At 31.5% G+C, this 25,599-nt stretch overlaps 1 protein-coding gene across 1 annotated transcript; it reads left to right on the forward strand.

The window, feature by feature from the left end:
• The first annotated feature begins 2,768 nt into the window (after positions 1 to 2,768).
• Positions 2,769 to 4,609, forward strand: LOC8270267 (umecyanin). The gene is made up of 2 exons (XM_002520520.4): positions 2,769 to 3,081; positions 4,031 to 4,609. Exons 1-2 carry the CDS (start codon positions 2,904 to 2,906, stop codon positions 4,387 to 4,389), a joined length of 537 nt encoding a protein of 178 aa, XP_002520566.1. The 5' UTR covers positions 2,769 to 2,903; the 3' UTR covers positions 4,390 to 4,609.
• The last annotated feature ends 20,990 nt before the right edge of the window (positions 4,610 to 25,599 follow it).

The raw sequence follows: 25,599 nt of genomic DNA on the forward strand, positions 1-25,599 counted from the left end.
CCCGTAAGGCTTCACACCCTTTTGATGGCATGAAAGTTAGTGAAGGTTATAGCGACAGACTTGTCCCTCGCCATAATCCATTTCTAAACGATCGTAATTGCATTGTAATTTCTATTTTCATTTACCTAATTTATTTCCATCGCTCATCATTTTCTGATCCCTTGCTATTAGAGACGGATTAGATCCGTTGCTAATTTTCTATCACTAAATTGTAATATCCTAGTAAAATAAAATAATAAGAAATTCAACAGAAAGCAATTATAAACTTAGAAACAATTACAATACACCATAAACTTAAGATTCGTTCTTATAATTGACCTTTCATTTTAGGCAGTCAACGCAGTCTTTGTGAATGTTGTATTTGCCTTACAAAACTCCATTCTTATGTCAAAGCATGCAAGTATTCTAATAAAATTGTAATTGGTAAATTTTTTAAATGTTTTGTTTTTGGATTCAATGATTTTATTATATCAGATGTCATGATTGTGTGTTTGTATTTGATTGAGTGTGTTTTTCTCAACTCTAATATCCTACATTTTCAATATATAGTTTAAGAATTAAATATAAACTTAATAGAAGTTGATAACTGACCAAAATATAGATTGAGTATGAAGAATAGGCCGACTATGAGAGAATAAGCTGACTATAGAAGAATAGGCCGACCAGACAAGAGTAGGCCGATAATGAAAGAGTAGGCCGAGCATGAAAGAATAAGCCGACCATGAGAGAATAGGCCGACCATGAGAGAATAGGCCGACCATGAGAGAATATGCCAACTAAACAAGAGTAGGCCAAGCATGAAACAGTAGGCCGACCATGAAGAATAGGCCGAACATGACAAAATAGACCAACCATGAAAGAATAGGTCGAGCAAACAAGAGTAGACCGAGCATTGCATGCCTAGTTGTTATAACCAAGCAACACGGGGTTGACTAAGTCCAAATTCAAATACAATAAGAAGTCTTAATAATCAAGTCCTAATCGAACTCTAGTTAGAAATCCAATTCGACCTAGGATTCGATTGTATGACCAAAAAGACTAATCCTAATAGGATTGGAAGACTTTACATTCACAAAAGTCCTACTCCTTGTAGGATTAGAAGACCTTCTGTCTTTATATAAAGGACTGTAACACAATATGTCATGTATATTCATTATTTTATAATTACTATATACTTTACAACTCAAAACTATTACTGACTTAGCTATTGGAGTGAGTGATTGGACAACCCCGTACAACGCTTTCTAACCATTGTTTCAGGTACACCGGAACTCGGATCAACGCTTCTACAATTCCTTGTTTGTGTATTTTCTAAATAAATATGTTTTATTATGGTTTGAGTTTTATTAAATTATTTTATAATCAATCAAGTAAGTTTTAAAAGAAGGTGATACAAATAATATATTTTTTATAATTTTTTTAAACAGTAAGTAATATATTTTTGTAATTATTTTATAGTTATTAATGTATTTTCATAAGCTTTAAAGAAAGCTAATGCGTTTAGAGGTTCCACCTCCATAATTTGGATGAGGCTTCGGCTTGGGACTTAACATTCGAATCCAACTCGTATATATTTATGTTATGTAATAAAAATTAGGGTGTTCTTTTATAAAAATATGTAAAAATGGAGAAAAATTTTATTTTTGCGGTCAGTTTTTTTATATTTGTACGATTTTTTTCTAAATTTTTCTACGAATTTTTTCAAAAGGTTTTATCTATATGTGTTTTTTCAAAACTACACTATAGTATCCATTTGATATTTTATTAATATCTGTGTAATATATTTTTATTACCGTTAAATGACTTCTTTAGTTTTATTTTAATTATATCTTTATATATTTTAAACTGCATTTGGTATATTTTTTTATACACATAATTTCATATTATCAAAATACATTAGTTACTATAAAAAATATGTAAATCATTTAATTAACAAGTACCAAACATAAATAAAATTAGAACAATAAATTTATCTCATTTGACTGATTTCAGGATAATACAAGTTAAAATAATATCCTTTCAATATCTTATAGGTATATTTTTTAATATCTTATTTTGAAAGGAAATTCTGAAAAGAAAATTTATAATAATATTAAAAAATAAGTTTTTGATACTTTTTAAATATATTTTAGTATTGTTTTGATAAATTATGAAAATTAAAAATTAAAAAACTTAAAATTAAAATAATATTCATTGATATTTTTAAGTTTTAGTATCCTTTTACGGAATTCTTAAGATTATAATAATTTGAATTAAAAAATAAATAAATCTTTTTTAGGTATATTTTTAATTTTCTAATAAAATTTTAAAATATAAAATAAAAAATGATTTCATAATAATAAAAACTAAAAAAAATATTATTTTTATATCTTTTAAACATACCACTTGAAATTTTAAAAAATATATATATAAATAAATTTTCTTTAGAAAGAAATCATAAAAAATTTCTTTTCTTAACCGTAAAATAAATCTTTTTAGAAAAAACAGTCTTCTAAAAATTATGTTTACTTTCTAAATTAGCTGAGCCCAATTGAGGATCCTATGTTCACTATTTTTTTGAAAAATTACAGGGAGTTCAAGAAATTAAACAGAAAAGCAAAAACAAATGTTAGGTTGAATAGAAGGTTAAAAGTGACAGCATATTGGCTTGGGAACAGTGCAATAAGAGGCCAGTTGTCTGAACATGACCAACCAGTCAATAAAGAAAAAGTAACCGGACTGTCACGCTATTAACTGTAGTATATAGACCGGTAGTTGATACCCATATCACTAGTGAAGGCTTTTCTGGTCCTAAACCTGAAATTATTTCTCTCTCCCTCCTATACATTTTTCTTTTCTCTTTTAAAGGGAAACAGAAAAGTAGTTAAGCATTGTAAGGCGTTTGCTTTGTGAAAAAGGAGGCCATGGTGATCAAAACATGGGCAGTGGCAGTAGCTGTGGTTATAGCTGCAGCGAGTCTAGGTGAGAAACGGGTTGGAGCAGAGGTGCACCATGTGGTCGGAGAAGACCGTGGCTGGGATCCTTCTACGGACGTAGCTTCTTGGTTGGCCGGCAGAACTTTTAGGGTCGGAGACAAACTCTGTGAGCCTCTTTCTCTCTCTCCTTTTCTTTCTTTCTTGGCATAGATATTGTTGTGTTAATTAAGTTAACTAACTAAACTAATTTACTAAGCACCTTCTTTACTGTTGTGATGATTATTTTAAGAAGATTGCTTTGCTTGCTTTTCTGATATTGATTAATTAAATATTAAATTAATCATGACTTAGGATTTCTTAATTGCAGGGACTATTCCTAATGAGTGAATTTAAGACTGTTAGTTTAGCAATATAGCTAAACTATCAGCAAACGCAGCAAAAGAAGATAAATAATATCTAGATTTGTTGATAACACCATTCAATTAAAAGAGTATATTACAAGAATGGTACTTCTACTTTCTGGTTGATTGATGTTACTTGATTCTTTTTAAGATAAAGTCTAGAATATATATTACAGAGTATTGAAATTTTTTAACTGACCATTTCTTTTTGACATAATTTAATTTAATGTCTCTGGATTTTATTTCTTTATTTCTTTTGTGAACTGATAGCTTATTTGGGGCACAAATCCAATCCTCGGACTTCATTAGTTTCCTTTTTAAAGTCGAATTTTGTTATTAAGCCCTTTTTTGACATGAAAAAGCTTATTCATTTATTTTTTTATTGCGTTGAAAACTAGTTGGGAATTATTTTTTCTAAACAGATTTGGTAAAAACAGTTTATAAAGATTTAAGAAGATTGATCTAATAAGTTAATATTTTAATTTTATAGAAAATTAAATTAATTTTAATTTTATAGAAAATTAAATTAATTTTAATTTTATTGAAAATATAAATTTTTAAATTTTAATTTTTATAAATTTTACGAATATTTTGTAAAATGCAGTCATAATGTTAAACTATATTATTTTCAAAATTTTAGTGTTAAATATTTGCTTCAAGGAGTTTGCTTTTTAACCTTCAGTTTTGTTATTGTCATGGTCTGGCCTGGAGCAGGGTTTGCATACTCGGCTTCACATGGGGCAATAGCTGAACTAAAGACCGAGGAGGAGTATATGTCGTGTGATGTGAGCAATCCAATCAAGATCTTAACGGACGGCCTGGATAGCATTTTGCTCGATGGGGAAGGGATTCGGTACTTCGTGAGCAGCAACTTGGAGAGCTGTAAGAAAGGACTAAGGCTACCAGTGGACGTGATATCTCAAGATGCACCCGATGCGCCAAAAATCTACACATCAGAGAGCTCAGCATTAACTGCTGCTGCTGCTGGGCCTACCCCGTCTAGTTCAGGCCGTATTAGTGCTTCTTTTGTATTATTGGTGGCTGGTTTTTGGCTATCTTACATGCTCATGTAGAATGGATTGTTTTCTTACACATATGTCCATGGACTTTTTAATGGACCATATTGTAAGGAGACCTTTAAGGATTCCATTTATGCTTGCATGCTTTTCTAATGTTTTTGAGAAGTTTTTTGTATCTAGTTTTGGTGTATTTATTTTTATACGCTAAAAATAATTATGATTTGGCATGTAATGAAATGATAACATAAAATGATAAGTTTTTATCTCTATAATATATTATAGGCAAGTATAGAAAAAGTACTATGTGATTTTACTGTTTTATAATTTTTAGTATGTAAAGAGAGGAATATGATTATAAATCGCGACAAAAAAAATATCTCACCGTTAAAAGGTCTCGATTTGTAAGAATCAAGCCACTTTCACTTCGATCGACTATTATTATTATGTTATTTGATTTTGATAATGTGAGTTTGAAATTTAATAATTATTAATTTTAATATTTAATCATTAAACTGCGATTTAAGAAGTCATTGATCTGATGATATCAATTTAATGGGTAAACAATAATGTTTTGAGTTGTTAATCTCTAAATTCATATTCATAACAATCTTTAAATTCATATTATCAAACACGATAAATATGATAATAATGACTAAATCATTTCTAATTGATACTTTTTAACGGTAAAATACTATTTTTTGTCACAATCTTTTAATTATATATCTCTTTCTTGTTTGAAAGAAACCACAATACTAAAAGTTGTCAAATGATGAAACTACAAGATACCTTTATGTATTTTTCCTATATTATATGATTTTTTATATGTCAAATAGTGATTGATTTTCGTGTAGAAAAGGTAGACGTCAATATTAGCTAAATATTTAGTGCTAAATTTTTAATTTTAATAATTAAATTTATATTTAATTAGTTGGCCAAGCGGTAAGCTGGTCTATTTAGTTTAGCTTTTCAAAATCAAAATTTTGCTATGGAAAAGTGTTTGCCCTTATGAATCAAGAAGGGGTTAAATTGGTGAATTGAAGGAAGGATGTAAGATGAAAACTTTGCCAATAAAAGATAAAGGGATAGAGAAGAAAGACTACAACGAATTATAATAGTTCAAGTATTAATCAACCCTACGTCCACTCTCCAATCTCCAATTGGCATTTACTATACTTTCAAGCTTTTACAAAAGAGTTTTTACAAGCTCCCTCCAAACTTAGTGTTTCGAGCTCACACCAAATCTTACATTTGTGTTTTATAATTCTCACATAACCTTTATAAGAATTTTACTTTAGCTAACTTTCAAATTCAATTCAAAGTGTTTAGTCTAATACTCAAAGCTCACTAGAGCATTCAAGTTCTTACAACAACCAAAGATTGTTACAATTAATTGCAAGAAGAAAGAAAATTTAATGCACAATAGTATAAACTTTTGGAGGTTGTTATAAATCATTAGTGATCATTTGAGGTAGTTTTTATAACCTAACAATCTCAAAGAATCATTACTCATACATCCTAAAAAGATGTAGTTTTTATATCCCAACAATCTCAAAGAATCATTACTCATACATTCTAAAAACTTTACCAAACAATTACTTTAGGATAGTGCATTAAATGCACTATCAGAGTGTAAATCGCGGTTGCACTTCTTGCGTGGTCACGAATCTTGAAAAGCCTCCAACAGTTATCTGACATGGCGCTGATATATTGGTTGTTTTGAAAGTAATCATTGGTGGTTTGTAATGGTCACAACATTTCATGAAATTCACTATTGCGATTCTCAACCTTTGAAAGCCTCTTGTCTCTGCCTCAAAAGTCTACATTTTCATAATCGCACCTTTCGTGGTGCGGTCGCGATTCTCAGGCAGACTTTGATTCTTTACTTTAATTAATGCTACAATAACAATACTTAAAATAATATTAGATCAAGACCTCAATTTGTGTATCAAGATCAAAATTAGACTTTAGCCTTATAACAAAGTATCTAAGCTAATAACTTATTCTTTTTTTTATTTTGACAAATAAATTGAGTTTAAAGCATAAAAATAAAATAAGTGTTACTTAGGCTTGAGTTATTTTTAAAGAATATGAATGAACTCCCCTTAAAGTCTTGCTCCCACATAATTTTGCATATGTTAATTCTCTTCCCTTTTGCTCAACTTACACATAATCTTTCCTCTTTTATCAAAATTATAAAGATTAAAAGAAACAATAATCAACAGTAAAAAGAGACAAAGAATACAAATTTTATTAAATAAGTATGAGATTACAAACGCATAACAAGAGGGACTAAAGACAAGTAAATCAAAATTAAATAAGAGGGAAAATATGAAATGCAAATAAATGATATGAACGAAGAAAAGAAAGACTCTATACGTCTTGAGAACCACTAGATTTCTCTTCATTCTTTTTCTCATTCTCATTACTTTCATCATTGAACAACCTTCAAGAATCTGGATGGCAAGGAGGAATTCTATGGCGCTTTTGGATTTCAATGAGATCCTCATGTACATGCTTGAGAAGCCTATAGAACTTTAAAATTTTTGGGTATTTTTGTCATAAGATCATCATTTTGTCCCTCAAAGTAATTTTTTCGTATGGAACACCTATCTCTTGCTCAACCCTTTCTTCCTCATTAGGGGTCTCCTCAGCCCCTTGGTCCTCTTCTTCCTTTTCTTCAATGTTCAACCTTGCCCTCTTTTTCTCTCTTGCTTGCTCCATGGTGGAGATAGCACTAGCGCCTAAGATCACCTTTTAGAAATCATTACCTTTCTTTTCTATCACTTTAGAATGAAGAAACTATTGAAGGGTGATATAATTTGTGCTCATGGATAAAAGGTGCTTCAAGTAGGCTAGGTTGGTAGGGGTGAGAAGCTTGAAGTACTTGGCTATCATGGATGTATAAAATGAAACAAGTATGCATCCATCAGAAGACTTATCAAGATGCATAAAATGATCAATGAGAAAATAAGACAATTGGATGATTTATTGTGAATCATGCAATAGAGGATGTATAGATCCTTTTATGTTATTTTTTCATTTCCATCACACTTTCCATGAATGGTAAGAGTGATGAGTCTATGGAGGGTCCAATGGAGAAGGGATTTGATGTGTTTAGCATTGGAATTCTTATCTAATTTGGTTTCAATAGGACTTATTTTCCAAAATATGACCAAACTTACCTTCAAATCTCCTAAAGGGGTGATTCCATGATCTTGGATGTGGAAGATGTTGTCAAAATCATTTCTTGTGAGGGAGTATTTTTGCCCGAAGAGATTGAAAGTGATCCCCAAAATATCCCAGCTCTAAAAGACTTAAAAACTCCAAGGTGAGTTCTTTATATCCATTTATATTAAGATAGATAAGTCTATCCATTTAGATGTTGTTAAGATGTTTGAGAACATCATCATAGATCTCAAGCTTCCTAAACCAACATTGAGGAGTGCTCTTGAAGCCTCAAACTTCTTCTTGGCAATAGTCTTATATTTGTTTCTTGCTTATGAGTTGTGCCCTTCATCCTAGTATGTACATCAAGAATGGAGGCAAGAGATTATAGATCTAGGGCCTTACTCTTGCCCTTGCTAGCTTGAGTAGATGATTTTCCTAGAGCCATTGAGATAGAATGGATGATGAATGAGATAATGAAAGGAGAGTGCTTTGAAAGAATGTCTTTGAAAGAGAGAGAGTTTCAACTTTGAGAGAGTAAAGGTGAAAACATGAGTTAAAATGCATATAAGAGTGAATAAAGTGGTATTTATACCCAGAAACAGGTCAAAATGGTAAAAATTCATTAAATAGGTGTAACTCCTAGCTAAACATTCAAAAATAGCTGTCATATTTTTGTAGAATTCGAGCTTTTCGCGATCGCGATACAAAGGGTGCGACCGCGAAATTCAAGTTTCTATCATAATGGCTAGTTTGACTAACTTCGCGACCGTGAATGCTAGAGTCACAACTATAAAAATGAGCAAAATATTGGCAGAAGTAAGGTTCCAATTTTGGCCTATTTTCACGACCGTGCCTAGTCATCGCGACTGCGATTTTTGAAAAATTAAGAAAGCTTATGAAAACATGCATCTTTTTACCCCTTATGATAAGTAATTCTTTGATGTATGAATGAATATAATAATGAATGCAATAAATTGATTCATGTTCAATTCCATTCAATAAAAGCATTGTAACAAATAGCACATATTTACAACATATAATCAAGCAAAGAAAACTTATTCAAGGCAATTACCATCAAACATACAAAGTTTCCTTTTAATGAAATTTAATCTTTCCTCACTAAGGAGTTTGGTAAAAAAAATCTACAAGTTGGTTGTTAGTGTCAATAAATTTTAACACCATATTACCATTTTGCACATGATCTCTTAAAAAGTGATACCTAATGTCTATGTGTTTGCTCATATAGTGTCGAATAAGGTTCTTGGAAAAATTTATTGCACTAGTGTTATGACACTTAATAGGGATGTGATTAAGCACTTGACTACAATCTTTGAGTTATTGCTTTATCCAATGAATTTAGGTACAACAACAATCCGCTGCCACATATTCCGCTTCGGCGGTAGATAAGGCAATTTAGACTTGCTTCTCACTGAACTAAGAAACTAAACATTTTCCTAAGAAATGACAAGTTTTAGAAGTGCTCTTTCTACCTAAGAGACTACCGACATAGTCGATATTAGAAAAGCCAACTATGTAAAATGATGTATCCTTAGGATACCAAAACCTTAATGCATAGTGCCATGCAAATATTTTAGAATTCTCTTAACTGCATGCAAATGTGACTCTGTAGGACTAGATTGAAAATATGCCACAAGAAAACACTATACATAATATCAGGTCTAGAAGCCATGAGACAGAGTAAAGATCTGATCATACCTCTATACTTCTTCTCATCAATTGGTCTACTCTTTTATCTTTGCCCATTTCTATTAATGTGTGCATTGGTGTCTTAGAAATCTCGCATCTCTCCATTCTAAACTTTTTGAGAAGCTCTCTTGTGTACTTAGATTGGTTGATGAAGATGTCATCCTTGCATTTTTTAATTTGTAATCCTAAGAAGAACTTGAGTTTTTCCATCATGCTCATCTCAAATTTCATAATCACACGCTTAGAAAATTCCTCACACAAGGATTTGTTAGTATCACCAAATACAATATCATCAACATATATTTGAACAATCAAGGTATCATGATCATGAGTTCTTACAAATAGTATAGTATCAACCTTCCCTTTTGTAAAACTTTTTTGAAGCAAAAATGTGCTAAGCCTTTCATGCCAAGCTCTAGGAGCTTGTTTTAAACCATACAAAGCTTTTGTCAATTTATAATGCTCAAAACCGAGAGGTTGTTCAAGATACATTTCTTCCTCATTAAAACCATTTAAAAGTTCACTTTTGACATCCATGTGAAAAAATTTAAAATTCATATGACAAGCATAGACTAGCAATATTCTAATAGCTTCTAATCTTGTTACGGGTGAAAATGCTTCATTATAGTCAATGCATTCCTCTTAGTTATAGTATTTGGCAACCAATTGGGCCTTGTTCTTGTGATGGAACCTTGCTCATCTAATTTGTTTCTATATACCTACTTACAATCCATAATATGATGATCTTTAGGTCTAGGAACAAGTTCCCATACTTGATTTCTCTTAAATCAGTTGAGTTCCTCTTGCATAGAAATCACCCAACATTCATCATTAAAAGCCTCAGTAATGATCTTTGGCTTAATTTGAGAGATAGAAGTAAGATTATTATCTAAATACTTAAATTGAGATCTAGTACTAACACCTTTTGAGAGTTTACCTATGATTAGCTCCTTGGGTTCCTTCCATTCTTTTGGCGACTCTTGAGGTGCTTCCTCCTTGAAGTGCTGGAGAGGGTTTAATGCTTTAGAGTTAATTTTGAGAGGGCTCTTCTACTTGAGGGCTATCATCATTGATGTCAAGCTTCTTAAAATCTCCTATAAAATTATTAAGAGAACCTTTCATAAGATCAAATGCATTAGACTCATAAAAAGAAATATTTATAGACTCGTCAACTCCTATAGACTTTTTATTAAACACCCTATAAGCTTTATTAGATGAGGAATATCCTAGAAATATACCTTCATCCATTTTGGATAAAAGTTTCCCAAGATTGTTCATGGTGTTCAAAATATAGCATTTACATCCAAAAATTCTTAGATATGAAATCTTAGGCTTTCTTTCATTCCATAGCTCATAAGAAGTTTTGTTTAAAATTAATCTTTTGAAAACTCTATTTATTATATAGCAAGAAGTATTGACGGCTTCGATCTAAAAATAAGTAGGTAAATTATACTCATTGAGCATTTTTCTAGCTATCTTTATAATGTTTTATTTTATCTCTCTACAATACTATTTTATTTTGGTGCTTTGGGGGCTAAAAAGTCATATGACAAACCATTTTCATCACAATAGGATTCAAATAAAATATTTTCAGATTCTTTTCCATGATCACTTCTAAGTTTAAAAATGCAAAAACCTTTATCATTTTGAACTTTTATTTGTAAAATTTTAAATGATTGAAAAGCATAATTCTTATGAGCTAAGAAACTAACCCAAGTAAATATAGAGTAGTCATTAATATGGAAATATTCATAATATGTTCCTCCTAGACTAGCAACTCTAGTAGGACCAAATAAATCCATATGAATTAGTTGGAGGGATCTAGAAGTACTTACTGTATTTTGGATTTAAAGGAGGCTTTGTGTTGCTTTCCCAATCTACAAGCCTTGTCATTTGTGAACTTCACCTTGGGCAATCCAACCACCAATTCATCCTTCTTTAAGCTGTGAATGTGTTTTATGCTTACATATTGATGTGTGCTACTCGTGTTAGCTACAATCTAAGGCAGTGTACCTATCGATGCAGTCTAGCACTAATGGCGAGTATCAAGGTCGTATTCCTCGTGAAAGCGAAAGCCCAGAGTTACTCCTTTGTTCTTTGTTATATTAACCTAAAATGGATGATGAATAAATTCTAAACTAACTATTAACTACGAGCTAAGTTTCGAGGGAGATGCAGGAGTAATTGATAAGTGAAATAATCAAGACAAGAAGATAAACCCAAAGAGAATCTAAACTAGTTGGCAATCAAACAAAAGATAAAGGATCGGTGAGTCTAATTATACTACCCGTGGATTTATTTCTAATCGAATTCGGTTTCTCTCTCGAGATAACCGAATTCCTAAACCTAATAACCTAAAGTTGGAATCTCTTCCTAACGATTGATTCTTAAATTAGCATTAAGCTTTAATCCGCCTCTATTAAGCTTTGTTAATTCTTAATCCGGCTAGTTAATTATCCTTATCTCTAAGCGATTATTAACCGCTCTTGTTATTCAAAATTCCAATTGCCAAACGGATTTCTCAATCTCATAAAGCAATCTAAACATCACAATTCACAACGTCTCATGAATAATGCATAATCTTATTAATACTGAAAACAAGAAGAATACAAAACCAACTCAAACAATCCAACAATATAATATCAAGCCAACATAGTAAAGAAATCCCAATGGATTAAATCAGTCTAGCTAAACATGTTCATGTTTAAAACAATCTAGGAAATCAATTACAATGAAAGAATAATGAAAATAAAACATGTACACCCTTTTCTCTCGAATTGGATGAATGTTTCTAAACTGGATCTACACTTTGATTAATCTACCAAACTGCCTCTTGAATTGCTCCACCATCGTTTTTGCACTCCTGAATCTTACGATTCCGTGATTCTTACTCACCGCAACTCTCTCTCGCACTCAAGATTGTGCGAAACCGAACCAGCCCACTAGGGCTCAATGTCACTTCTTCCCTTTCCTCTTTCGGAAAAATTCATATATTTAACTCAAAGACGGCCGTGGTCAAGGTCACGGGTCAAAGACGGCCGGAGTCCATGCCGTGTTTGAAACTATGGATCTCACCAACTAGGGTTTCACCATGACCGTGTTGCTCCTCGGCCGGCCACCACGGGTCAGGCTTGAGGCCGTGGTGGCTACGGAAACCGTGCCCAAACTATTGTTTTGAAGACCAAGTTTTGATTGCTGGTCACGGCCGAGTCCGTGCCGTGATGGTCAAGACGGCCTGACTCGTGCCGTGCTCAATGTGTGCAACGCGGGCTCTTGTCCGATCTTGATGAATTCTCGTCCGTTTCTGCACGTATTGATCTATAATTGCTTAAACACCGATGATGGTCCTATAAATGTTCCTGAAATGCAAAAGAACATAAAACACGGGTGATCTGGGAATAAAAGCACAATAATTGCTAAGAACATACGCAATAATATGCAAGCAAATATGTGTAAAACTATGCTCATCACATATGCAAGCCTTTTATGCTATAACTAAGACTTCTCACTAATTGACACAAGACATTCAAAGGATTCATTAGTAATTTTGTATAAGTTAATTGTGTAGGTATTGCCAAATCTTTCTCTCCTAAATATTTCCTTATGATTCTCTAAAGAAGTGACTTGGTAACCCTTAAAGTCAAAAGTGACTTTGTTACGCTTGTCACACAATTAACTTGCACTAATTAGGTTATACTTCAAACCATCAACAAGAAGAACATCATCAATAAGAGGAGAGTCTTTCTTACTAATGGAGCCAATGCCTATAACCTTACCCTTGGCATTGTTTCCAAATGTCACATTTCCTCCATCAATTTTATTCAAGTGTGAAAAAAGGTTGGCGTGTCCGGTCATGTGCCTTGAGCATCCACTATCCACATGTTAATCTCCCTCTTTCAAACTTGTCTTGAAGCATACTAGTAAAAATAAAATTAAGTTTCTTTTCTTTTAGATACTTAAACCATTTTAGGTCCTTAAGGGTTAGTCATAGAGATCTCTCCTAATTGGAAATGTGCATTCCTAATGTAGCAAAGAACATTAATGTACCCAATTTTCATGCAACAGTGACATTGAACACTTGGAGTGAATTTCCTTTTGTTCACATGCCTCTTTGCTTAAGGCTTGAGTCGCAACACACCTTTAGATTTGTTATGCATACAAGAACAAGTTTTAGGTGTGTGGTTAGTTGTATGCTTTATGTACATATATGGATGATTAGTTCCTTTAAGCTTAGCCTTTGAAACATTCGAAGCTCTTTTCTTCCTTTTGGGGGATGGAGCTTTTGTATGTGCCTTGGCCTTTCTATTAACACCTTTAATTGAAGAGGTTTATGGTTTTGAGGCCTTAACAAACTTAGATATGGAAGAGGATGAAGTAGATGATGATGCACCATTAAAGCCCAAGCCGTATTTGGTCAAGAGAGGTCTTTAGGACAAAATTAGTGTACCCAAGGCTTCCTTTCCTTTGTCAAATTTTAAAATCGAGCTTCTTAAATCCTCAACCTCCATTGTTAGAGAGTCATTTTATTTTGAAATAGATTTCGAAGAGGTGGGTTGAGATAAGAGCTCATTCAAGGTTTTCTTTAAATTGTCATTTAAAGATGTTAATAAAGAAATTTATTTTTGAAGATCCTTTAAGTCTTACTCAAATTTAGAGAATTTTTCTTTATAAATCTTTATTTTCAAATGATATTTTTGCATTTTAAGTTCATGGCTTTAAGTAATTCATCATCATCCACATAATGCCTATTATTGTCACAATCAAAATCATCATAAAGATTAGATGTTGAACATAATTCATCAGGTTCATCCTCTAACGCCCCAAAGGATAGATTGGCCAATTTTTCATCTTCACCTTCACTTGATGAAGAGTCATCCTAAGTAGTTTTGAAAGCCTTTCTTTTCTCCTTCTCCTTCTCCAACTTCTTCTTGTTCTTACTCTTGAAACAATCGGCCTTCATAAGAGTTAATGTCAAACATTAATTCTTAATATAGTAGAGATATAATTACATATTCTATAAGAGATCTTCATTTCTTATAAATATATTATATCCTACCAAAATTTTATATATAAACAACTTAAGGTTGTGCATTTTATGCTAAACACCTTTAAGCTATGTTCCATTTCAATGCTAGTTTGTTTTTCTTAATATTTATCAAGATCTATCAAACTCCCACTGCTTCTTTCATAAACTCATTTTCTTGAAAGAAAATATATTCTAAACAAACACTTTTATTCCAAGAGTGTGATAGTGTTGATATCCTAAAATCCTTTTGGATATTTTAAAAACTTATATTTATTAGATTAAGTCTTTTAGCTTTGTCTAATTGTGTGTGTTTCTCTTAAATATCACATACTAGTCTATATTCTATATAGACTTTATTATGATCAAATATCATAAGTGGAATATATTGGAGTTAATGGTTATAAGAGTATATGTCCTATTAGAAGACTTGCAACGCTCTTTATTAATATAACTATGTTTCACAAAGTTAGGTTTCATCACTTTATGAAACTTTATCAATTTGAGTAATTTCAAGTTATAGACATTCTAGTCATAATCCCAAGTATTCTCTATCATGATCCAATCTTGATATGATACTTTATCATAACTTTTCCTAAAATAAGCAAACTTCCTATGTATCGCTTAGGAATTTGACATATGTGTCTTTCTCAAAGACAACTTGATTATAATATTGATTTCATAAGATTTATAAGTTACATAAATTATTTATGTTACTTTTTAGTCTTAATATCAATAGCATAATTCTTATGCCTATTTAGGATTGCTTTAGTTCTTTCGCAAAAAGGTTTTGTTTTTCTTACTTTCGTACAACTTTTTGTATTATATTTTAAGAACATAAATCATTTAACTAAATAAGGCAAAAACTGCCAAATATTATTAAATAAAATAATAATAAACTATTGTTATAGAAAAAAAAACAAATAATAATTATTAAATTCTAAATAAGAAAAATAAAACTAATAACTAAAATAAATGGCAACAATTCCCTTCAAACTAGTCTATTCCTTCTTTTTAGAATTATAAGCTTGTTCTTATTTTTTATCCTTCAAAGCAGCGAGATAAGCTTTGTAGTTCCTTTTCCAATGTCCTTCCATCCCACAATAATGACACTTTCCTTTATCCTTGTTGGCACCTCCAATAGCCTTTAAGGCTTTGTTGAGCTTATGAGATTTCTTTCCCTTTCTCTTCTTAGACTTACTCTTAGCAAACTTAGAATGTTTTACCACTAGAACTACTCCCTTTTGCTTCTTTATGGTGCCCTTCGTAGTCTTTGACATATTAATAATTTTGGATATCATAGTATCCAACTTATTCATATGAAAGTTTATAACAAACTGTGAATAACTGTTAGGTAGAGATTGTAAAATTAAGTCTATACTTAATTCATGGTTCATCACAAAACCAAGACGCCCTAAATGTTCAATATATCTAAGTATCTTTAGTCCATGTGCATTCATAAATGCACCTTCGGCCATCTTGTGTCGGAATGATTCCTTTGAGGTCTCATACCTTGCAGTCCTTGACTGCTCATCAAACATTTCCTTCAAATTTAATATGATAGTTTAAGCATCTATATTCTCATGTTGTCTTTGCAATTGGAAAGTCATACTTCCTAACATCACACAAACAAATTATTCATCATCTTTTTGACACTTTTTTTTACTATTGGACCACCTCCCCAGTGCATCTTTGGTAGGGAGACGCAATGGAGATCTGTCTAGCACATAAAGCTTCTTTTCTTGTTTGAGAATAATTATCACATTGCGATGCCAATCAAGAAAGTTCGGCGTAGTGTTCTTGTTAGTATCAGTGATACTATGCAAAGATAGATTGCCACTCATCTTTTCTTACGACCTTCCAATATAAAGATAAACGAATATAAGTTAATTTATACAAGTAACTAGTAAAGTTCTTGCAACCAATTACTTAACTCCCACTATTTTTTGATATAAATTAATAGCCATCACTATCAGTTTAGGATGCTAACAATTTAGCTATCCTAGTGGGCTAGAATCCTTTCTATTTTAATATGACCTTGAGCTCAATAAACCATATTAAAATAAATTAGGTAGACAACTATCTGTCAATTGTATCTCTATATAACTTCTAGATCAATTAGGCGACAATAATGTTTGTCTAAACATTTATTATGATGTTCTAGACATCATATATGTTTCGCCTAACTTATGCTTCTATCTTCATATAATCAAGGCTTTGTGCATCTAAATTATATAAGATAGTTAAGTAAGATCCATTAATTAAAATAGAGAATATACCCAGATGATAGCCAACCTTGAGTTTGCTCAACAAATTGACCAATGAACAAGGCTCTCGTTCCTATTTTAATTATGGAGCGCAACTTAATCATGTTCTTAACATGTGACTTAATATTGAACGAGGAATTTGTTAATAAGCATTGATTAAGGTCTCATGCTTTGGCATGAATATACAAATATTGTAAGGGTTTCATGCTTTGGCATGATCATGTATATATCATACATCACATATATAATATAAGCTAAGCATGCCAAACTACTATGCATGATTATGGACTTTCTAAATTAGTTATCTCAAGCCATCGAAGATAACAAAAGTAATATCTCGTTCATCTCCATTTGGTGCCATATCTCCATCCGGAGTATAAAATAAGATTCTATCTAACTAAATTGAAACTATATATAACATTTACATAAGATTTAGAGAAACCTTGAGTTGCATTCAAGGGGAGTAAGATGAGAAAAGAATTTTACAACCTAGAGAAATTTAGAGAAAGGCAAGGAACACAATCTTTATTTTAAAAATATCAAATCAAAAACTTTCAACCATTCAACAAAATCACATTGGTCTTTATAGTTCATAACCATCCATCTTGCCAAATATAATCATATTAAATAAAGCATATAAAAGAATCAAGATAGCATAATTCAAGTTATTTAATCATTGCATGCAATTAGGACTAAATGTAGTATGAAAAATTAAAATAATTAAATCATATTTAAAAATAAAAATTCTCTATATTCTAGAGTGTAATTTTCGCCCAAGACAAAAAAAAATTAGGACATAAAATCAACCTTTGACTAAACAAGCATTTCTAATCCTAGTCATACTAGGAAACCAAGATTTAATCTTAGTCGAAGAAAGTTGTACAAAATTAAAATTAATTAGTTTAGATTTAATTAATAACTAATTCCCTCTAAAATATTCTTAATTTTAATTTTATATCCTTTTAGGACACAAAGTCTAACATTAAGACATAAAATCAAATTATGTCTTAATTAAGATAAACAACCTAGTCATACTGGGACACTAAGACATAAGTCCTAGGTTAACAAAAATTAATAAGAAATTTTATTTAATTAAATCAAATTTAAAAAATAAGATTTTTCTTTAATTCTTTAAATTTTCGTCCATGTCTAAAAATTTATGACAAAAGTGAAAGTCTTGTCTTAGTTTAGACAGGTTCCTAGTCCAACTAGGATTCTAAAATTACAAGTCATTGTCCTAAAGAATTTATAGTACTTGTACTAATTAAAACAATCTTTTAATTAATTTCCTAATCATATGACGACAAGTAATTATAATCTTAAGATAACTTGGATATGTCTTAAGACAAGGAGTCACATGCCAACTAGGATACTTTATATAGAAATCCTTACAAATAAGGACACTCCTTATCTAACAAGATTTAAAGATCTAACAAGGCTTATTAATCACATTAATTCTAGAATTAATTGAATTCATCAAAGATCTATCATCAAGAAAATCAAATTTTCCATTAAACAATTCAAGGTAATCAAGATTCACATGGCAATCATCAAGAAATAAAGCAACTATGCAAGAAACATGATCAAGATTCAAATCAATTTTTAAGATTGCTTTAAGAACTCAGCTTATGCATGATCTAGATCTAATGCTCTTCCTTAAAAGGTTTTCTATTAGATCAGGAACCACACATGCGCCAAATTCTAACAAGTAACTCATACTATGCGTATAATTCATCAAATCAACACTTGATTTGTATATTGTGTGCATATAAGGTGTTCATGAATACCAAACATTAAATTTCTGAAAATCTAAAGGTTCCTTATTCATCTTCTAAATCATATTCATTGCTGTCCAAAATCAAATCAAATCAAAACCCATACACACATGCACATGTCAAACCCTTAGGATGTGCAGTATGTGCATAGTTTTACCTTAATCATCAAGAATCCAATTCCAAATTGTTTTTAATGAATTTTGAACGCTAATATTCAAAAAAAATTATTGTAACAATTACCCATGCAATTATTTCAATTAATTTTTCCATCTAAAATTTGATTAGAGATTTGGTGTTGTTAGTCATATCAAAAGCTATCAAACGCCCAAACTCTAATCAAACGAGATCCAAAAATCGTAAAGATCTCCAAATCATAAGCTCTATCCCTTAGAGTTTATATGCAATAAGAATCACCCAAAATTTGAAGCATAACTATGGCAACCATTGAAAATTCTAAAACAGCTCAAAAATTCTAGATTTGCATGCTTATGATCAATTAACAATTATATAACCATTATGACTAAATTAATCAACGGAGGCTCTGATAAGATCGAACTGCATGGTTCCTTATGTATCTATTTTTGCTAGGAAGTGAAAATGTACTTATTTGGCTAAGAAGCGCCATGATGAAAAAGGTCAGTTGACCCCATTATCAGACAAACACAATATAAGACAATGACCAAGGTAAAATAAATTAGGAACGAGTAGAGAAATTTTCGAAATCGATGAAGATGACACAGAGGAAAAGATGCAATGAAAGCAATTAAAATTTTTCTTAATTCCCAATAGTCATAACACTAAAGAACAAGCAAAAGATGGAGAAGGCTTACAAAGGGTGTGTGCCTCCTATTCCAAGGAGTGCTTCTAGCTTTTTTGATTCTTGATTCTTTAAGGATGATTGATGCACTTTAAACATACTCAAATGACCAGCCTTTAATGGTAATCCATACAAGCTTCAAAGTTAGAATCTCCTATGAACAATCCTTCATAAGAGAGAGAGTGGTGATGATAAGGACTGAGTTCTAGTTCTAAGCTAGGTTAAATCTTAATTAATCTAATTAATTAAGTGTTGATGGCATCATTCTCTTTCCCACATAGATCCATTAGCTGCCCATTATACTCCATATATATACACATGAGATATAACCTAGTCTTATAAGAAGTAGGACCTTACTAACTCTTAAGTTGTGCCTTAATTAATACATAAGCATAATTATAGGGCTCTTATATCCAAATATCATAGACCAATATGTATTAAACTAATTAACTTTTGATTAGCACTAATGTATATAAGCTTAAGCCCAATCTTAAGCCTCATCTTAATCTCAACTTTAAGTCCATTTGTGTGTGATCGAAAGGTTCTTAACATGTTGGTAATGAATTATAAATTAAACTCTCTTAATTCAATGTTAATTCTCTAATTAACTTAATTCATATTTCAGAGGTTAAGATTAGCATCTAGCAATGCATCATGACCATCCAAATGTGAGGAATGATTAAAGTGCTTTAATCAACCTTTACAATGAACAATCTCACAGTGTAATTCAATCCTTTCATTGTACTTTTATCCCAATTGATTCATAGAGCATAGATATAAATGTTAACTCTATAATTGAATCAATCATATTTATTCTTGATAATTGCATATAACATCTTGAATAAGATCTATGAAACACTTTTCATAATCTTAATTCAAAAACCTTGACCAAGGATTTCTATATTAAAGCATATCAAGAATCATTAGGATAAGGTCCTATGATATATTACCTTAGGCAATGAATTCTTTATTGATAACTGGTTATCTTTATATGACTCTTAGTATACCCAATGACTATCACTTGAGCGCTCCATGGATAGGAGAACATAAGATAGTATCAAAGTATAGTAATCCTCATATAAGATAATATACTATTATCTCAAGTGTAAGGATCACATCTTATATGATATTGTCATAAGAGTATTGTCCATAGACACTTAGGGTAAATTCCATATGGACTACTCAAAAGGGTCATGTTCAATGAACTTGTTCTTGTAACAAGCACCCATATGTTTATCTCGAAATCCTTATTCCTTAACCTTTTGAGATAGATTGCTAACTTCATAAGTAAGTGATAAGACATTATGATAGTCTCGAGCGTATGATCAATATCCAACGATCAATATCTAATTCTTGATCAAACATCAACTATGAACAAAGTTTAGAAATATATGTAATGATTCATCATTATAAACTCGCTTTATAATTTTTCTTACATTTATGTTTACATTCCATGGTGTTCATCTCTAAAGATTTGGATTATTCCTTAATAATACCCGACTATTCGTACCATTAAAGTTGAACAATGCCTTTAGTATAACTATATGCCATCAATATAAATTAATAGATATCATCTGACAACTCTTTTTCTTTAAGGCATGCTCTAACAATCCATCCACTCGTTACCACCACTATCTAGCAATAACACCACCCATCACTCATCACCAATACAACATACATATTAATATATAATATTTAATTTTGATTTATTTATAATAAACTTAAGCTCTTAATCAAAAGTGAAGTAAGAATTATCTAAGAATAGTTATCTTACTCATATTTATTCTATTCTTTAGAAATTGTTATTCTATTCCATGAACCAAACTTAACCTTAAAATGATTTGTTGAATAATGAAAATAAAAGCAATGCAAGTGGAAATGGTAATGAAGATAGATTCAATTTGAATATGAATTAGCAAGAAAAATTCAAATTTAAAGGCTCTTAAAGATTATAGCTTGGCCATTGTGAGGTTTAGGACTGTCCTTCGACAGTTGGGACTTGAATTTTCTGCTCCATTTTAAATGTTGATACACCACAGAAAGTGGCACTCCCATCTCGGTGAAGGTTCTTTGTGTGTGGCTTGGTTCTGGTTCTAGTTCTAGTTGGGGTATGTCTTCGAAAGAGCTCATGACCTCCTCTTCATTGAAGTTAGAGTTGATCATGAACACTTGGTTTGGGAGTGGTATGTTGCATTAGTTTGTAAGGAGTTTCTTCTAGTGCTGGGTTGGTCAGGGTCGATCAGTCTTTGAACATCAATACGGTCTTGAATTTCATGCTTTAGTTGGATATAGTTGTCAATATAGTGGCTGGGTGCATGGTGGAATTTGCAGTAAGTATTGGGTTTATAACTAGGTGAATTAAGGTTAGGTGGGTTTTTAAGGATAATGAGTTGGAGCATGCCATTTTGTATTAACCTCTTAAAGACTTTGGAGAGAGGTCGATTGAAGTTGGAGAACTTCCTTGGTTGTTGTACAACATTCACATCCATCTGTGATTCTTGGTCTAATGGCAAGCCTTTTGACGAGGAACATCATATCTAGATCATGCATAAGATGAGTTCTTGAAGCAATCTTGAAGGTTGATTTAAATATTGATCATGTTCCTTGCATAGTTGTCTTGTTTCTTGATGATTGCCATGTGAATCTTGATTATCTTGAATTGTTTGATAGAAAATTTAATTTTCTTGATGAATCTTGATGAACTCAACTTATTTTGGAATTAATGTGATTAATTATCCTTGTTAGATCTTTAAATCTTGTTAAATAAGGAGCATCCTTGTTTAGAGGGATTTCTAGATGAAGTATCCTAGTTGGCATGTGACTCCTTGTCTTAAGATATATCCTAGTTGTTTTAGGATTATAATTACTTGTCCTAATATGATTAGGAGAATAATTAAAAGGTTGTTTTAATTAATACAAGTACCATTAATCATTTAGGACAAGGACTTGTAATTTTAGAATCCTAGTTGGACTAGAAAGTTGTCTAGATTAAGAGTTTGACTTTTATCCTAAATTCTAGACATTGCCAAAAATTATAGAAATTATGAGTGAATTTTTATTTTTTTAATTTAGTTTAATTAATTTAAATTCTCATTAATTTATGTTATAACTAGATTGTTTGACTTAATTAAGACATATGTTTGATTTTATGTTTTAATGTTTGACTTTGTATCCTAAAAGGACATAAAAATAAAATTAAGGATATTTTAAAAGAAGTTAATTATTAATTAAATCTGATTTAATTATTTTTAATTCTCTACAACTTTCTTAAACTAAGATTGAATCTTAGTTTCTTAGTATGACTAGGATTAGTGAAGTTTATTTAGTCAAATGTTGACTTTATATCCTAAATTTTATTTTGATCGAAAATTACACTCTAAAATAAGGAGAATTTTTATTTTTAAATATGACTTAATTATTTTAATTCTCCATACCTCATTTAATCCTAATTGCATGTGATGATCAAATAACTTGAATTATACTATCTTGATTCTTTTTATATGCTTTGTGTAATATAATTATATTTAGCATATAATGGATGGTTATGGACTTTAAAGACCAATGTGATTGTGTTGAATGGTTGAGTGCTTTAATTTGGTATTTTTGAAATAAGGATTGTGTTTCTTTTCTTTCTCTAATTTTCTATGGGTTGTAAAATTATTTTCTCATCTAACTCCCCTTGAATGCAACTTAAGGTTTCTCTAAATCTTATGTAATGGTTATATAGTTTTAGTTTAGTTAAATAAAATTTTGTTTTGTAATCCCGATGGAGATATGGCACCAAATGGGGATGAAGGGGATATTGCTTCAAGACTTAGAGATCACGAAGGCAATACCTAGGTTTTGACCATCTAATTATCTTGGATGGCTCGAGATAACTAGTTTAGAAAGTCCATAATCATACATAGTAGTTCGACATGTTTAGCTTATATTATAGATGTAATGTATGATATATGCATGATCATGTCAAAACATGAAACCCTTATATTTGATATTTGTATGTTCATGCCAAAGCATGAGACCTTAATCACTGCTTAATAACAGATTCCTCATTCAATATTAAGTCACATGTTAATAACATGATTAAATTGACTTCCATATTGAAAATAGGAATGAGAACTTTGTTCATACATTAATTTGTGGAGTCACTCAAAGTTGCCTATTATCTAAACATATTCTCGATTTTAATTGATGGGTCTTACTTAACAATTTATATATAAATCGAATGAATCACTCATGTTTATATGAAGATAGAGGCATGAATTAGGTGAAACATATATAATTAGTTTTAAAGTGCATCAATCATTCTTGAAGAATCAATAATTAACAAACTAAGAAGCACTCATTGGAATTGGTGGTAAACTCCCTTTGTAAGGCTGCTCCACCTTTTGCTTGTTTTGTGTGTTATGGCTATCTTAATCAATAAGTTCCTTAGTGGGAATTGACAAAAAGTTTAAACTTCTTCCATTGCATGTTTCCTTATATTTTAATATCAATTCCCAGTAGACGGAGACTTGAGTGCTACAAATTCTGAGGTTCTCCTACAAGAAATACAATGATCTTACTTCTACTATATCTCATTCTACTTGTTATTGTTTTTCCTTTGGTATTGCGCAAGCAATGAAAAATAATTTGCAAATAAAGTTCTAATAGAAATTTTTTCATTTAATATGGACACAAACAATGCTATTTTCTATTTCACATAATAACACTCCTTTTTATCAACTAGTCTTTTTAAATTTTCTAGTTGAATATTTTTCACTTTATTACCTAAAATTTTGCCCCACTAGCTTATAAAGCTTTTCTAATTAGCAAGATTTATTTTTATATTTTTTCTATTTTCTTTCTTTTCTTTTTGTTTTTTTCAAAGATAGTATCCGAAAAGGTTCAGAGTGATTTGTGAACCTATTGCCCCCTAGATTTAATCATGTTCAAGCATAATCTTTTCTTTCTTTGATATGGAAGTTTATAACTCGAACTTAATTTTTAATTGAAGTCAAATGCAATTGGCCTTGCATGTTTTAGGATTAAAGTACTAATCTTTAATCTCTTCTTTCTTCGAGGGTCCTTATTATCGTCGTTGTTATTTTATGGTGACGATGAACTCGACCTTCTTGCCTTGCCCCTAATATGTTGAATAATTCTATTACCTTGAATTCAATTATGTGTATCAAATACTATCTCCTTTTTTTTCTCATTCTCTCATTTTTTTTCTCTCTTTAAGAGTTATATTATGTGCAATAGAAATATACCTAGGATTATCATTTATGCCCAGATTAAATAAACCAACTTAAGTAGAATTATTGTCAAATATGCTCATGTAATAATCATTGTAATGCAAAATGCCCTTAAGATGGACATTATAAAATAAGCAAAACCATATTTATATCATTGATCCTAGCTAGAAGCGAAATCATATAATCGTTCTAAATCAACATCTGAATTGATAGGCTATTTATATAGCTACAATCTAAGGCAGTGAACCTATCGATGTAGACTAGCACTAGTGGCGAGTATCAAGGTCGTATTCTCGGGAAAGGATGATCCTAGAACTACTGTAGCGTCTTATGTTATCTAACCTTAACAAAATTGATGAAGTTACTATTCTATGACTAGATGCAAGCTAAATGATTAACTAAATGTCAAACAGTCTAAAAAGATTTCGTGAAACAATCAAGGGAGAAAGCAAACCTAAGAGGACCTAAGCTAGTTGAATTTTAGTGAAGGTAGAGGTTATATTGATTACCAATTGTGATTACCCGTGAGCGGATTCTAAATTGAATTTGATTTCCCTCTCGAGAACATCAAATCTCTAAACTTAAGAACCTAAACGATGGAACTCTTCCTAATGATTGATTTTAGGTTAGTCTTAAGATTAAATCCACTACTATTAAGAGTTGTTAATTCTTAATCCGGCTAGTCAATTACCCTTATCTCTAAGTGATCATTAACCAGTTCTTGCTATTCAAATTTTCAATTACTGTAACACCCTTAGTTGTAATAATAATAATTATATATATATATATATATATATATATATATATATTTAAAAAAAATTAAAAAAAAAAAATCTCTCCTTTTCTCCTCCCTCTCTCTCTTTTCCTTCCTCCCTTCCTTCCCCTTCACTCCCTACGATTGCTTTCTCCCTTCTCCTCTCCCGCCGACCGCCTTTCTCCCCGCACCGCCCACGTGCCGCCGCCGCCTGCCGCCAGCCTTCCCTCCTCCTTCCTTTCCGCGACACCGACGAAGGGCGCAAGAGGCCGCCATCACAATTCGGCCTCCGCGGCCCTTTCCGCAAAACCGACGCGGAATCCGACTCCCATCCCCAAAACCCCAAGCAACCCTCCTCCGTCGGAAAATCCTTCTTGGAAAGTGTCGCGTGAGCAGCGACTTCCGGCCCCAATCCGCCGCCTTCCGGCCACTTTCCTACCAAAATCTTGTACTTCCGAACTCCCCGCAACTTGAGCTTCACAGAGGCGCCCGGATTTGAATTCGACATCGGCAGGG

The sequence above is a fragment of the Ricinus communis genome, chromosome 10 (genome assembly GCF_019578655.1).
Source record: "Ricinus communis isolate WT05 ecotype wild-type chromosome 10, ASM1957865v1, whole genome shotgun sequence".
NCBI lineage: Eukaryota > Viridiplantae > Streptophyta > Magnoliopsida > Malpighiales > Euphorbiaceae > Ricinus > Ricinus communis.